The sequence below is a fragment of the Vulpes lagopus genome, chromosome 21 (assembly GCF_018345385.1).
Source record: "Vulpes lagopus strain Blue_001 chromosome 21, ASM1834538v1, whole genome shotgun sequence".
NCBI lineage: Eukaryota > Metazoa > Chordata > Mammalia > Carnivora > Canidae > Vulpes > Vulpes lagopus.
In genome coordinates this window covers 23151510-23167329 of record NC_054844.1, presented here as the reverse complement: position 1 = coordinate 23167329, position 15820 = coordinate 23151510, and the positions used below count along the sequence as shown (strand labels likewise).

At 37.8% G+C, this 15820-nt stretch overlaps 1 protein-coding gene across 1 annotated transcript; it reads right to left on the bottom strand.

The window, feature by feature from the left end:
* Positions 1-337: 337 nt before the first annotated feature.
* LOC121480149 (fatty acid-binding protein, adipocyte-like) lies at positions 338-5412 on the bottom strand. The gene is made up of 2 exons (XM_041736476.1): positions 5320-5412; positions 338-886 (listed from the first exon to the last, which is right to left on the bottom strand). The coding sequence occupies exons 1-2, from the start codon at positions 5410-5412 to the stop codon at positions 389-391; spliced, it is 591 nt and encodes a 196-aa protein (XP_041592410.1). The 3' UTR covers positions 338-388.
* Positions 5413-15820: the final 10408 nt, after the last annotated feature.

Sequence of the window (15820 nt, the reverse complement as noted above, 5' to 3'; positions counted from 1 at the left end):
ACATGCTACAAAAGGACTAGAATATGACATATTCAGCCATAACAAATTTATCATCTTCTACCTAAAACAATTAAAAATTCATGAATATTTATTTTTTACCTTGGATTACCATGAAAAATCATATTACTTCCATGAGGAACAAAGCAAAAATATAATTCTCTATTTCCTTCATTGAATTATGAGTAAGAAATGATCCAGCACAATGAATGAATGATTACATCACCTTCTATATCTAAAAGGTTTTATTTAACAAACATATCCACGTTGAATAAGATCATTTGGGGGAAATTGTTGCTTGCTAATAGTAGAAAATAACTACATGTTTGGACAATACATCCAACAGAATATTGTAGAGTTCAATGCAAACTTCAGCTCGATGTCCCTTGGATTATGCTCTCTCATAAATTCTGGTAGAAGTGACGCCTTTCATGATACATTCCACCGCCAGTTTATCATCCACTCGTTTTCTCTTTATGGTAGTTGATTTTCCGTCCCACTTCTGCACCTGTACCAGGACACCTCCATCTAAGGTTATGATGCTCTTAACTTTTCTGTCATCCGCAGTAACTTCATCAAATTCCTGCCCCAGTTTGAAGGAAATCTCGGTATTTTTAAAGGTGCTTTCCAATTTAATGGTGATCACATCCCCATTTACACTGATGATCATGCTGGGTTTGGCCATGCCAGCCACTTTCCTGGTGGCGAAGCCCACTCCCACTTCTTTCATGTAATCATCAAAGTTTTTATTGGAGCTAAGTTTCCAGGTACCCACAAAAGCATCACATATCTTATGAGCTTTTAGGATTATCTTCAAGATGAGAAAAAAAGCTGTCGTGGTCTGTAAGGTGTTATGACCTTCTGGAGCCCAGATAACTTCCTTTTTAATCTTTAAGTTTAAAACAAAGTTTAAAAACTTTAAGTAAATGAAAGCATATTATGCATGATATAATATCTCAAATATATGGAAAGAAAAGCTTGAATAATACAAATTTTACTTTCCTTCAATTTCTACTTCTGAAACAAAACTAAAACTAGAACAGCAATATCAATGATAATACAGAGGCACAAAGAGGTTAAGCAACTTACCCAGGGTCACACGGCTAGTAAATAGCATAGCTGAGATTTGAAACCAGGCATTCTAGCTCCAGTGTCAGCCCTTTTAGCCTTCATGCTCTGCTGCCAGGGAAGTGAATAACAGAAGGAAGTGAAATCAGGGAATTCCACATGGAAGAGGTGGCCTTTAAACTAAATATTTCCACCAGAACAGAATACTGTGTTAGAGAACATTTTTTTTTTTCTCCAAAATGGTGAGGAAATGTCTGCATCAACAGAAGGCCCACACCATTAGTGTTTTCCACTAGTGTCATAACGGATGGGGTATATGGGAAATTTGGAAAGTCAGTGAAGAGCAAGATAACAGACAACAGCAATTTACCATCACAGTTCTAAACATGATCTTCTTCTGGAAGGCAGTCCCAAGGTCTTAATCGATACAAATTCCTATTTGTATTTTCAGTTTCAGGAGATAAGAACAATTTTCATATTATGTACACATCTGTGTCAGATATGTACTTATTGTAACCAGATTTGTCTGATTCCACTGGTCTGGAATTTTCCATCTTGAGACTCATGTTAAGTTAGAAAAATATATAAGTTCTGCCACCTACATTTTTTCCCTTTATGCTTTTATTTACAGCCATATTTTTAAAAATTTGGTTTTTTTGTAGATGTAGGACTTTGGTAGGACTTACAGAAAATCTTATAGGAAGGTGTTGTAAAGTCTATAATTTACTTTAAAAAAACTTCAGGGTAGGGGTGCCTGCATGGCTCATTCAGTTAAGGGTCTGACTCTTGATACTGGCTCATGTCATGATCACACGGTGAGATCAAGCTCTGTGTTGAGCTCCAAAGGTTGTTTTTTTTTTTTTTTTAAGGTTTTTGATTATAGAACCTTTTTATAATCAAATGCAACACTGTCAAATAGAGCTTTCTGTGACAGTGAAAATGTTCTACATTTTGCTGTGTTCAATACAGTTGTGGCAGCCACATGTGGTTATGGGACACTTGAAATGTGGGTAGTATGATTGAAGAACTGAATTTTTTTATCTTATTTTATTTTAATTAACTTGAAATTTAAATAACCACTCATGGGGATGCCTGGGTGGCTCAGTGGTTGAGTGTCTGCCTTCAGCTCAGGGTGTGATCTCGGGGTCCTGGAATTGAGTCCCACATCAGGCTCCTCGCAGGGAGTCTGCTTCTCTCTCTGCCTATGTCTCTGCCTCTCTCTATGTCTCTCATGGATGAATGAATGAATGAATGAATGAATGAATGAATCTTAAATAACTATACATGGGCCATATAGATAGTATGAATTCAAATTCTTCCAAAACCTCTGGGGGTGGATCCAGAAAACGAGTAGTGTATAGACTGGTCAGTTGAGTTCTCAAGAATTGCAGCTTTGTGGACTAATATAACAGGCAGGATCTGCTTTGAGACTTGAAGTGGCTTACCATAGCAATTTCCTTAAGTTCAGGAAATATAAAGTTGGAATGATGTACTTGTGATCATACTTAACTCATTTAATTTTTCCCACTTGGGGAAACATTTTTTTAAAGTAAGTAGCATTTCAGACATTATGATTCCACAGAGAAGTTAGATACCAATCCCAAACCTGGAAAAGACATAGATTCTTAGGGATCTTAGTTGGACTGTGGGTTTTGAGAGAGATTAGATTTCTATAGTGTTTGTTCTGGAACAGAACAGGCTGCATTTAAAATGCTGTGAAGGAAGTTTCTAAATTTGGATGTTAATCTCTTAGATTATTCAAAGATAACTGAATTCCAACTTCTGGATCTTTCTAGAGTGAATTTTAACTGCCCATTGACACTGAAAGTACAATACAGAAAAGCGCTATTTAGGGATGCCTGGGTGGCTCAGTCTGTTAAACATCCGACTCTTGATTTTGGCTCAGGTCATGATCTCAGGGTTGTAAAACACAGCCCCGGGTTGGGCTCCAGGCTCAATGGGGAATCTGCTTGAGAATCTCCCTCTCCCTCTGCCCACAAACAAATATTTGTTAAAAAACAAATATTTTTTAAAGCTCTATTTAAAGTGTGTGTGTGTGCATGCATGTATGCCCACACATAGTTTAATAAACAATTTTTTGAAATGCAATAGCCATGTAAATAAAGGACAAGTTGTACCTTAATCTTGAACTTCGGAGTTTGGAAGAAGTTTTCACTATTCAGAAAAAGGTATCATTTAAAGGCAACACACTTGGTTCTGAGTCATCAGTCCACACCCTAGGATCAATCTACATTTGAGGCTGTCCTACTCATGCTTATACCACATACAGATATAAGCATTTGACTCCACTGTGCCTTTCTGAAGAGTCCTGCCTGTGCATTTACATATGGCAACACTGATTATTTTATTTTTTTATATTTCATTTTATTTTATTTTAGAGAGAGAGCATGAGCAGGGGAAGGAGAGAGGCAGAAGTTGAAAGAGAGAGAAGCAGACTTCCCACTGAGTGCAAAGCCGGATGTGGGGCTCAATCTCATGACCTTGTGATCATAACCTGAGCCAAAATTGAGTTAGAAGCTTAACCAACTGAGCCACCCAGGCTCCCCAACACTGTTTTTTTTTTATTTTAAACTACGTTTCCTTTGGCTTTCCTTTAGTATGTGTGTGTATTTAAATTATGAGTGTAGGTAGATCATCTTGTCTATGGATTTCATTTTAGGATAGTAAAGGGAGAATTATCAAATATTTGCAATAAAAAGGATACTTCAGGTTTCAAGTCTTGAGAGCCTTTGTTCTAGCATGTCCTGGCCTGCTGCTGGCTTTGCTGGTTCTCATGTCAATACTCCAAGCATGTTGTCATTCTTGGAAACCCTCGCTTACAAGCAGCACTACCTCAGGAGATTTCATCCACACAGAGCTGTTGGTTAGTTCAGATTCTCTGTTTCTGCTCAGGGTACAGACTCTTGGGGTGTGTGGACATTTTCTAAAAATATATATATTCCCCACTACCCACTGAATTTTCTGAATATCATCTTGTAGCCAAAAGCAATCATAAATTTCATTGCCCACATCTGAGTGTGTATTTATAATCAAATTAGTCAAGGATTCACCTGAGGTGACAATATTTTATGTTTTAACAACCTATGCCTAAAACTCATGTATTCTATGAGCTAAAAGTTTGATAAACACTGGTCTATCCATATTTGACTATAATCTTGGTCACTGTTCATAAGAGAGACTTACATAACAGAGACCAGATAAATCTATGAGAAAAAATATGACTTGATTTTTGTTGATTATATCCCAATCAATATCCACATATATTTTTAAAGATTTTATTTATTTGTTTGAGAAAGAGCATGTGCGATAGAGAGAGATAGAAAGTGAGCATTAGCAGGGGGAAAGGCCAGAGGGAGAGGGAGAAGCAGACTCTCCACTGAGCAGGGAGCCTGATATGGGGTTCTATCCCAGGACGCTGGGATCATGACCTGAGCCAAAGGCAGATGCTTAACTGACTGAGCCACCCAGGCCCCCAATATTCACATCATTTTTAACTATTTTTCTTTCATTTTCTCTTTCTTTCTTTCTTTCTTTCTTTCTTTCTTCTTCTTCTTTCTTCTTTCTTCTTTCTTCTTTCTTCTTCTTCTTCTCTTGATGTCAGAACAGATATTTTCCTTCTTTCCTTTCCCAAAGTCCAGTTTTTATTGAACTTTGCCATTGTGGTTTCACATTCCATCTTTCACTGATGACAAAATACTCCAGTCTCTCCTATACTTCTTTGAATCAGCTTTATTCTGTTAGCTCCCTCATTCATAAATTAAATATGTTTTTTGATTTATGTTTATTCTATATTTGTGGAGGAATCATGTTATTAGCTTTTGCAATTTATACTTTGAAAGTTTGGGAGGTCGCTGAAATGTCCAAGTGGAGTCACTTTCTGTGACTAATTAAATTGCCATACAATTGCATCACATATGCTGCTTAAGCCTAGTCATCTGTCCCTGGAATTTCCCTTTGCTGACTCTTTTCCTCTATTTCCTTTTCTTTTCATTCTGTGTATTTGTTTTTGTTTCTTTTCTTGGCCAAGTCTGTTTATTTGTCTACATCTCATCTAACTTGCATTTGGGGGCATTTTTCTTTTCTTTACTGGATCCAGGAGCTAGTGGGTAAAGACAATTGTATACTGGAAAATATTTAACAATTGGTTCTTGGAGGTGGCACAGGGACTTGATTTTTCAGTGTCTACTGATTTCTGTGATATAACTACTTCCAGTATGGTCAATGATAAGTTACCAAAGTGATGTCATTGAATGCAAAGTTAGGAAGAGCTAAGCACAATCCACTCTTGTAAGTCAGTGCAGCCAGCTGTAGCACAAAGCTGGTCATATTCCTGAGTATGTTCCTGAGTCCTTAGAAAATAGTGGTTGGGAGATGTCTGGGTGGTGCAGTTGGTTAAGTACCCAGCTCTTAGTTTGGGCTCAGGTTGTGATTTCATGGATATTGAAATCAAGCTCCATGTCAGGCCCTATGCTAAGCACAGAGTCTGCCCTGAGTTTTACTTTCCCTCTCCCTCTGCTTCTTCCTCCAGCTCACTCTTTTTCTGAAATAAATAAATATATCTTTAAAAAAAAAAACAGTGGTTGCACCACATTCTTTTCTACAATATGGTACAGGAAGTAGTACGTAATGAACTTTGAGGCTGGTCAAGAGAACATCCTGTGTATATGTGAGTCTGTGACACACATGACTGATGATTTACTCCTCATTGTTGGCAGTAATTTTGTAAAAACCAATAGTCTGGTTTTATTACCTGTTCCCTTGGTAATCTCTCTCATGAAGATGAGGATCAATTTTCTTTGGGGTGGAACATGACAGAGAATATGGTCTGTTAGCCTGTTTTATTTCTCTGTTCATCTATTTGTGAGCACAAATAAATTAAGAAAGTATTTTACGCCCACTGGGAAGGAGAACAGCTCTTTAAGGTCTTACCAAAGAGTTTTGTGTTTCTCTGTTGGCTTTTGACCCATGAATGAGAACTGAAAATAGAAATTCTCTGATGCCTGTGTGTCTATCATTGAGAAAAATCTTTACCCTTTTTTTGATGAAATATAAAATAAATTAGATCATAAAGAAGTAATAAATTAAGTTATAATGTCTTTAAAAACGGGATCTGGACCAATTCCTTAAAAGATTCAATTTGCCAAAACTCAAGTAGAAGAAATAATGATATGAATAAGCCTGTATCTATTTTTAAAATGAATGAATAATCTTCCAAAATAGAAAACTACAGGTACAGATGTGTTCACTGGTAAGTTCTAACAAATATTAACAGAATCAATTATACTAATTCTCTGCAATCTCTTTTGGAAGATAGAAACAGAGGGATTACCTCCTAACTCATTCTATAAGACCAGAATCACCCTACTACCAAAACCAGGCAAACAAAGATATTACAAGGAAACTCTAGACTAATATCTCTTATGAAATAGATGCAAAAATCTTCAACAAATATTAGCAAATCAAATGCAAAAAAAGTGTAAAAAGAATTATATATCACAACCAAGTGGTATTTATCCCTGGTACAGGGATACCTGTAGTATTTGAAAATCAATTCATATAATCCATCATATTAATAGACTAAACAAGAAAAACCACATAATCATGTCAATAGATGCATGAAAAATATTTGACAAAATCCTATACCCAGGAGCCTACTTCTCCCTCTGCCTACATCTCTGTCTCTCTCTCTCTCTGTATGTCTCTCGTGAATAAATAAATAAAATCTTTTTTTAAAAAATCCAATACCCATTCGTAATAATAACAATAATAATAATAATCTCTCAGGAAACTATGAGTAGAGGGGAACTTTCTCACCTTGATAAAAACCATTCTACAGATAATACTGTAGTTGATGGTGAGAAACTTAGTCTTCTCACCGAAATCAGGTACAAAGCAAGGATGCTGTCTCTCACTATTCCATTTCAACATTATACTGGAAGACCTTGGTAATACAGTAAGAAAAGCAAATAAAAGGTATGCAGATTGAGAAAGAAGACATAAAATTCTCTTTTTTCACAGATGACACGATCATCTATGGAGAAAATTCAACAACACTATAAAAAATCCTGAAACTAAAAAGTGATTATAGTAAGTTTTAGGATAGAAGGTTAATATTAAAAAGTCAATTGTTTTGAACCAACATATGCCAGCAATGAGCAAGTGGAATTTGAAATTTAAAAACATAATGCCATTTATATTAGTAACCCCAAATTAAGTACTGAAGTTTAAAATTAACAAAATATATACAAGATCTATATAAGGAAAAACTCTGATGAATAAAATCAAAGAAGAACTAAAAACAGCAGTCCCCTCTTATCCACAAGGAATACATTCCAAGACACCCCCCCCCCCGAGGATGTCTGAGACCACAGATAGAACAAAACCCCACATATGCTTTTTTTTAAAGATTTTATACATTTATTCATGAGAGAGAGAGAGAGAGAGAAAGAGAGAGAGAGAGAGAAAGAAGCAGGCTCATGCAGGGAGCCCGTGGTGGGACTCGATCCTGGAGACCCAGTATCACGCCCTGGGCTGAAGGCGGTGCTATCCACTGAGCCACCCAGGCTGCCCTATGTTTTGTTTTGTTTTGTTTTTTAACTATATACATATGGATAATAAAGCTGAATTTATAAATTAGGAAATGTAAAAGAATAACAGTAACTAAAAATAAAATAGAATAATTATAACAATATGCTGTAATAAGTTATGTCAGTGTGCACTCTCTCAAAATATCTTATTGTTCTGTACTCATTCTTCTTGTGATCTCAGATGATAACATGCCTATATGATGAGGTAAGTGAGTTGACTACATGGCATCATGATGTAGCATTAGGCCACTATTAACCTTGTTTGTTCTTTTTTAAAATTTTTGTTTGTTTGAGAGAGAGCAGAACACAAGCCAGGGGGGAGGGGCCTAGGGAGAGTGAGGAGTAGACTTCCTGCTGAGCAACCCAGGTGTCCCTAGGAGAAGAAACTTGTAAACCATCTAAGGAGATCTTCAGGTGTTTTGAAATGGAGGGTCTGAGCACACAGTAAATGATCCTGTTGAGAAGCCATATAAGAGAGTGACCTGAACCTAACTTGATGTGCTCTAAGCAAGATCTTCAGAACTACCAGGAAATTTGGCTAAAGTAGAGGGTATTTGGGCAGTCGTGATTTAGTGAAAGTGCTTTGGGTTATAGAAAAATATCCTACAGAATAAAAACAAACAAACAAACATCAGATGGGAAAAATTGAAGGCAATAACAATAGCTAATGTTTGCTGAACATTTACTCTATGCTAGGTACATTCTAATTACTTTACGTGTACTAGCTCTTTTGGTCCTCATGAAAACAGTAGGGTTTTTAATCCTTACTTTGTAGGTAAAGCAAATAAGGTCAAGACAGGTTAATACATCCAGGTGTCACACAGACCCAGCAAAGATGTCTAGCCAGGAGATGATGAGGGTTTGAAGTAAGGCATTCTAATTAGTGCTAAGAGCAAAAAACAAATATGAGAAATAGTAAAGGGAAAAAAATTATAGAAATTATAAAGATGAAACTGGTGGAGAGTGAAGGAAGACAGGATCTGATGTTGACTGGCTATTGTTTGGGCAACTAGTTAAAGCGTCTTACTACTAAGAAAAATAGGAAATGCAACAGGAGCCTACCAAGCATGCAACATATGCAGGCCTCTGTGTATATTTGTTGAGAAAAGGCTTTGAGAATAAATATAAGTTAATTATACATAAGATAAAAATTTCATACTGAATTGGAGATGCCTCTGGATCGAACACATGGGAATGTACATGGGAAATATATGAGTAAAGAGTTCTTGAGACAACTGGCACTGGAGTCTAAGTGTTGTTAAAGCCTAGGAATGCTTTCAATGGTAGTAATAAAATACCTGACCAATAGTGGGAAGGCAATAAAGACATTGAATTATATCATTAAAAAAAATGTTCTGAAGTTGAGCAATTCCAGGCTTGGCAAGGTGACTCAACTGTCTAGGCGCTCTCTTTCTCTCTCTCTCTTTCTGCTTTGCCATTTTCAATATATTGAGTTGGTTTTGTGTGTTTTTTTTTAAGATTTTATTTATTTATTCATGAGAAACACATAAAGAGAGGCAGAGACATAGGCAGAGGGAGAAGTAGGCTCCCCGCAGGAAGCGTGATGCAGGACTCAATCCTAGAACCCCTGGGGCCAAAGACAGACACTCAATTGCTGAGCCACCCAGGTGCCCAATATTATTGGTTCTTGATCTTGGGCTTGTCACTCATGGTTGCAGGATGCTGTTGGTAGATCCTTGAAACATACATCTATAAAAATCATTTAAAACTGGAGAAGGGAAAGGTACCAGCAAGGTCCTCTTACCTGACTTTTTTCTTGTTTTCGGATCAGAAGGTACAATCTTTCTTAGAAGCACTTAGATACTTCCCCTTAGGTCTCATTGATTAGAACTTGATTCCTAGGTCCTCTCTGGCTCAAGAGAGTGTGGGAAAACAGGTATATTGAAAAGTGAAATGAGATTGTCATTTCTACTTTAGATTAATAATCATTCACCCCCAGGAGGAAGTATATTCTGTGCCCCTACCCTGGAAAAAAATCAGGGTTTTGTTAGAAAAAGAAAAGGGCGGTGGTCTTTGGTAATTAAGTAACAGTATCAGCCAAAGAATAGATAAACTCACCCATGGAGAGCATTTAAAATCAATGAGAAAAAGTTGAGGACAGAGGATGAAATCCTGACAACAATATGTAAAGAATTATTATGGGATAGAAGAGGACACGATGGGATTGAAAAGGCATAGTCTGAAAATGCTCACTCTCTTTTGGGAACCAAGGGTCTCCACTGCAAGTCTTCAGGAAAGCCTGTAAGAGGACAACAGTAGTTGAAATGGATCTGGAAGATTGCATATCATTTATGTATGTATGTATGTATGTATGTATGTATGTATGTAACCATAGATTTCTGATGTGCTTAGGGGCGCAGCATGCTCTCTTGTCTAGCTTGTGGGAAAGCATTTGAGTGCAAGTTACATTCTTTTGAGTAGTAGGGAAAATTTAATCAGAACTGGGGGGTAGGGGCAGCCCTGGTGGCTCACTGGCTTAGCACCGCCTTCGACCCGGGTTGTGATCCTGGAGACCTGGGATGGAGTCCCACGTCGGGCTCCCTGCATGGAGCCTGCTTCTCCCTCTGCCTGTGTCTCTGCCTCTCTCTCTCTGTGTCTCTCATGAATAAATAAATAAAATATTAAAAAAAAAAAAGAAATCACTTAGGTACAGAGTATAAGCAAGAAGATTTAAGGTCAGATACAGGTGGGATCCCTATCTTGTCTACATCTAGACAGCGTGAGAAAAAAAGAGTTGTGATTATGACAAAGGAAAGAGAACCTGCTGGAGAGACTGGAGAATGTTCAGAATAGCACAGTATCACAGAAGGAAAGAGTTTCAGGGAGAGAGTGGCCAACTTTATGAGTCAGTTTGGGAGGTGCCCTGAGAGACCATAGAAAAATTGTGGGAAGATTTACATCTTTCAAGACAGATGGAAATTAACTTATTTTTAAAGAATCTGGAATAGGTATGCCTGCTGGCTCAGTTGGTAGAGCAGGCAACTCAAAATCTTGGTTGTGGTTGTAAGTTTGAGCCCCACATTGGGTGTAGACATTATTTAAAAATAAAAACAAAAAAATCTAGAAGAAAGATTCCATAAATTCTCAGATTTTTTTCTTTTTTTTTTTTTTCTTTTTAAAATTTTAAGTAAACTCGAAGCCACATGTGGGTTTTGAACTCATGACGCCAAGATCAAGAGTCATATACTCCAGCAACTAAGCCAGCTAGACATCCCAGATTTTTTTTTCTTGTTTTTTTTCTTGGTTAATAAGTGATATGATTTTAATATTCTAGAATTTCTTTTGTTGTACTTTCATTTTATATCCATTACTTACTACTCACAGAAAATGAACAATTGGTACTTGTTCTAAAGTGACCGGGATTGAATGATTTGTAGATGTGTGAGGCATACACAGGAAGCCTCTAAGGCTGGGCACTATACATGTATTAACTTGTATCTCTTATACTTCCAAACTAGCTACTCCTTTCCTTATATTAGTGACTTAAAAAAAAAAACATAATCTGAGTTTCAGAGAGATTAAATAATTTGCTAAAGGTTGTACATTACAAATCTGTGCAACTGAAGATACAAATTCAGACCTCTATCTAAAGCCAGTGCTTTTCCCTCATCTATGTCATTTGTTTGAAGATCATTTATTAAATAGCTTCTTGGTTTTCTCTTAACTTACTTTGGAGATTGCTCTAGGATTAGGCTTGAGTCTGACTTGTTTTTTGAGGGACCTAAACAGGAATCAAACTAAAAAGAAAGTATGAAAGAGTTGTAAAAACACTAATCTTTTTTTCTCTTTATTATTTTTTTAAATTTTTATTTATTTATTCATGAGAGACACACACACACACAGAGGCAGAGACACAGGCAGAGGGAGAAGCAGGCTCCCTGCAAGGAGCCAGATGTGGGACTCGATCCCAGATCCTGGAATCACGCCCTGAGCCGAAGGCAGATGCTCAACCGCTGAGTCACCCAGGCATCCCATCTTTTTTTTTCCTCTTTAGCCAGAAATAGTTTACCAAAAGATTATTAAGTTACTCAGTGGTAGTTACATAGTGGAAATTATTATTTCTTCCATGTTCAATGGGAAATCTTTGGGTAATTACCCTTTCCCTCCTTGGCTACCACCACTCTGGAAATAAGGGATCATCCATCTTGATTTTTCCCTATTTTTGATGGGGTAGCCAACTTTCTCTGATAGTAAGTCTAATTTTACATGGAGATTAGGTTCTAGAAGATATACAATAGGCTAAAAATAAGTCCAATGGGTCAAAAAACCATCCCAGAAAACCTTGTATACATTTTCCATAAAATACAGTGGAAGTGATTTTTGAATATTGAACTTAGAGTGTGTGTGTGTGTGTGTACATATATATAATGGGTACATGCATTATAGGAAATATAAAAAGGATAAAACTATAGTATTTTTCATTTTGAGAAACAAAGAGAGGAATGATTTTGTCCCCTGAAATTTGTAGAGTGAATTTTTAGAGTAGACTTCCCTCTACTCTTTATGACAGAAAGCATCATTGCCTTTTGCTAATTCTTTTTCCCAAGTCCCAGGAACTGAGAAAATTTGCGAGTTTCCTTTCCTCTAGATAATATTTGGTAAGATTCAGAAGAGAAATTCTGCAAGTTAGCTATGTAATTATTCATAATGATTACAGCAATAGACTTTGTTCATAATAGTGATGCCAAAATGGAGCTGAGCTCTCTGGGGCTCTGAAGTCAATCTCAAAGTTAGCATCTCTGGGGACAGTTAGAAATTCTGTCTTCCTCAAGTACAGTCATAGGCACTACCTATTGGTAGAGATACGGAATATATAAGTTTTGAGAACTCAGCTGCCTTTAATATATTCTATGACTTTCTTTTTTATTTTATTTTTTTAAGATTTTATTTATTTTTTTGACAGAGAGAAAGAGAGAGAACAAGCATGGGGAATGGCAGGCAGAGGAAAAGGGAGAATCAGGATCCTTGCTGAGCAGAGAGCCCGATATGGGGCTCTATCTCAGGACCCCGGGATCATGACCCAAGCTGAAGGCAGATGCTTAACAGACTGAGCCACTCAGGTGTCCTTTGACTTTCTTGAAGTGTAGTGCTGCTGGCAGGGTAACAATCTTGGTTGACGATGACCTTCTTCATTTGGAAACAGCATTTTTGGTGTGTAGGAGGGACACTTTGGGAGAGTTTACATATAACAATGAGGGAGAACTGTGGGAGCCTCCTCTCAACATTGGAGGGGAAAAAAGAAGGCAGCCATAGCCAGATCATTCTCATACTCTTCTGGGGATGTTAATTCCCTAATTCCTTTTTCACTTTTATCTTCTCTTAAAGTGCTTCATACCCCCTTCTTTCTTCCTCTGTTGCTAACATTGAGTAAGGGATAGGTAGGGCTAGGTAGGGAGAAATAGATGGGGGCTACATAATCAGGCTCACGGAAATCTCAGAAATGCTGAGGCCTAATGAAATTAGAGATAAGGGAACATAACCAGACCACCCCGTTTGTCTTAAACATCAGAGACCAGATATTCAAAGAGGAATAATCATGGTACAATCAGTGGTAACATAAAAAAGATTTAACTTCCCTGGTCAGTTTTCTTTTCTTTTCTTTTTTTCCTGGTCAGTTTTCTATAAAAGACCATAAAAGCCTTCAGTGGTAACCCACTCGGGACGCCCCTTACTCTATACAGCTTTATTTCTGTTCTCACCTTCACTTAATAAACTATCATTTCACCTTTTTGTGTCTGCAAGATTCATTCTTGACTCCATGAGACAAGAACTCTGCAACCCTACAACATTTTTGGCGTATTGGCCAGGAAAGTCACCACTTCATTCATCAGAAGATGAGCAATGTGGACTCTGTCTTTATGTTCTGAGAGACTTATCTCCCCTGCTTAGCCCTCTTCTCTTGTAAACACTGGGTACCTGTTGGTCCTGTAAGACTGACTAGCATGGCCACTGGTCTTGAAGACTCAAGTGACAGGCTTCAGGGAATGACTCTGGCAATCCTTTTTCCTTTTTTTTTTAAGATTTATTTATTTATTCATGAGAGAGAGAGGCAGAGACGTAGGCAGGGAGATAAGGCTCCCTTCAGGGACCCTCATGTGGGACTCCATCCCTGGACCCGAGATCATGCCCTGAGTCAAAGGCAGGGCATTTGGCTCATTTCGTCAACCACTGAGCCACCCAGGTGTCACTTAATCCCTCTTCCTTGTAGGAAGGGAATGTTGGTCTAGTCCTAACCAGCTCACTCAACCTCTGATTTCATACTTCTGTTTTCAAATGGCTTCTCTTTTTCTCTGGGAACTCTATGTTTGTACCAGGGCCTCGTCTACTGATAGGTCATCAACTATATATGAGAGAGGATGCTTGTGTGCTTTACTGCCAAAAATAAGCCAAACATTTAATTAGGCTTCTTACCAGAGCCTTGGGTATAAACAAAATGAATGAGAGTTCCATATGAGAACTCTGAAGATATACATGACAAAATACTCCTTGACTAATTTCAGGCCTTATCCAGTGAGCACACCTAAGGACTGGCCACCTAGTGCTCTGAGCCTGCCCCTGGATACCATAAATGACCATGGGCTTTCTGAGACACATAAAAGGATAGAGTTTGGCCCTGGAGGTCACAGCCCAGGGAAGCCTTCTCCACAAGCAGCACATACCTGCCCATATGTAGTCTCAAGAGGCTACTAAAAGTTCAATCTAGATTCCTTATAAAAGTCCCAGCAAAGCAGATTTTAAAAGATCTATATGGCTAATTGCTATTCTTGCTGAGCTTATGTAAGTAATTAGCCAAGTTTGTTAAAATTGGACTTATCTTGCAAACAAATTAGTCCTGATTTGGCTCTCTGTGATTGTGATGAGGCTTATAGAGAAAAATTATGTTTCAATAACCCACTTTTGTAGATGTTAAATTCCAGTTCTCGTTGTCTTTAAATGTTTATTGTTTGCCTAAACTAGACAACTTGAGGTCAGCTTCCAAAAATTGCCCCCAAAATTCATGTATAGACAGTCGTGCCTGTTGCTCTATGGGCCATTCAAAAGGATCTCTCAACCTCCTCTGAAGATAATTCCACTTGTTTCTATGAAACAATTGAAGATCTCCAATTCTTAATAAGGGCAAGTAATCCACTATGAAGGTAATCCCTACATAAACCTTAACCATTACATGGACTGTAATCCAGGCCACCTGGACCTTGAAATGTACTATCTTAACATATGAAGTTATTTTTTTAAATAAATTTTTTATTTATTTATGATAGTCACACACACACACAGAGAGAGAGAGAGAGAGAGGCAGAGACACAGGCAGAGGGAGAAGCAGGCTCCATGCAGGGAGCCCGATGTGGGATTCGATCCCGGGTCTCCAGGATTGCACCCTGGGCCAAAGGCAGGCACCAAACCACTGCGCCACCCAGGGATCCCAACATATGAAGTTATTAATGTCACTCCAAGGATGCCCCTGAGTCTTACTTATTGGTCTGATTGTTCCATACCAGTAGGTCCAACAGTATGGAAAAAAGGAAGACATATTTTCCAACAAAGGGCCATGAGTTTTCCTCATTTCACTAATTTAACTGCCCAATTAAAGAGGCAAAATAAACGTTTTCATACAATTAACTTTTGGTACTTTACTAGACACTGGCAAATAGAGACTTGTCCTCCCTGCCTCCCGATTGTGACGACAATGTCATCCTCATGTCTGAAGGAGAAACCATAGCTTTTGTCTCTATCATCCTAGGAATTCCAGGCATGACAACAGGTTTACAACATGAAATAAGTGAAAACAGTCTGTCTTCTTAGCCAAACCTCAAATGACATGTCACCGGTATTAGATGCACTCAACCAAGAATTAAGTGAAGCCAGCGTGGGACTTTTCCAGAACCAGGCCACTATTGACTATCTACTATTGCTACATCATTTGGGGTATAAGCAGTTTCCTCACAAGTGTTGTTTTAACATTGGAGGAGATAACTCCTGCAAAGTGTCTCATTAAACAGAGAACATCCATGATCAATTAAGTAAGGTCAGGATGACCCCTGGTCTATTTAACAGAATTGGTGACTGGGGATTTTATCTAAGGGATGTGATCATAATTTGGGGCCTAATACTTGTTTTATGCTTATTCT

What these genes read in the sequence shown, in the direction of transcription:
- LOC121480149 (XM_041736476.1), bottom strand. Translation starts at nt 5,412, where the DNA reads ATGACCAGCTTTGTGCTACAGCTGGCTGCACTGACTTACAAGAGTGGA. An exon ending in CATTCAATGACATCACTTTG is followed by an intron (nt 887 to 5,319) that starts GTAACTTATCAT and finishes TTAAACTTAAAG; the next exon opens with ATTAAAAAGGAAGTTATCTG.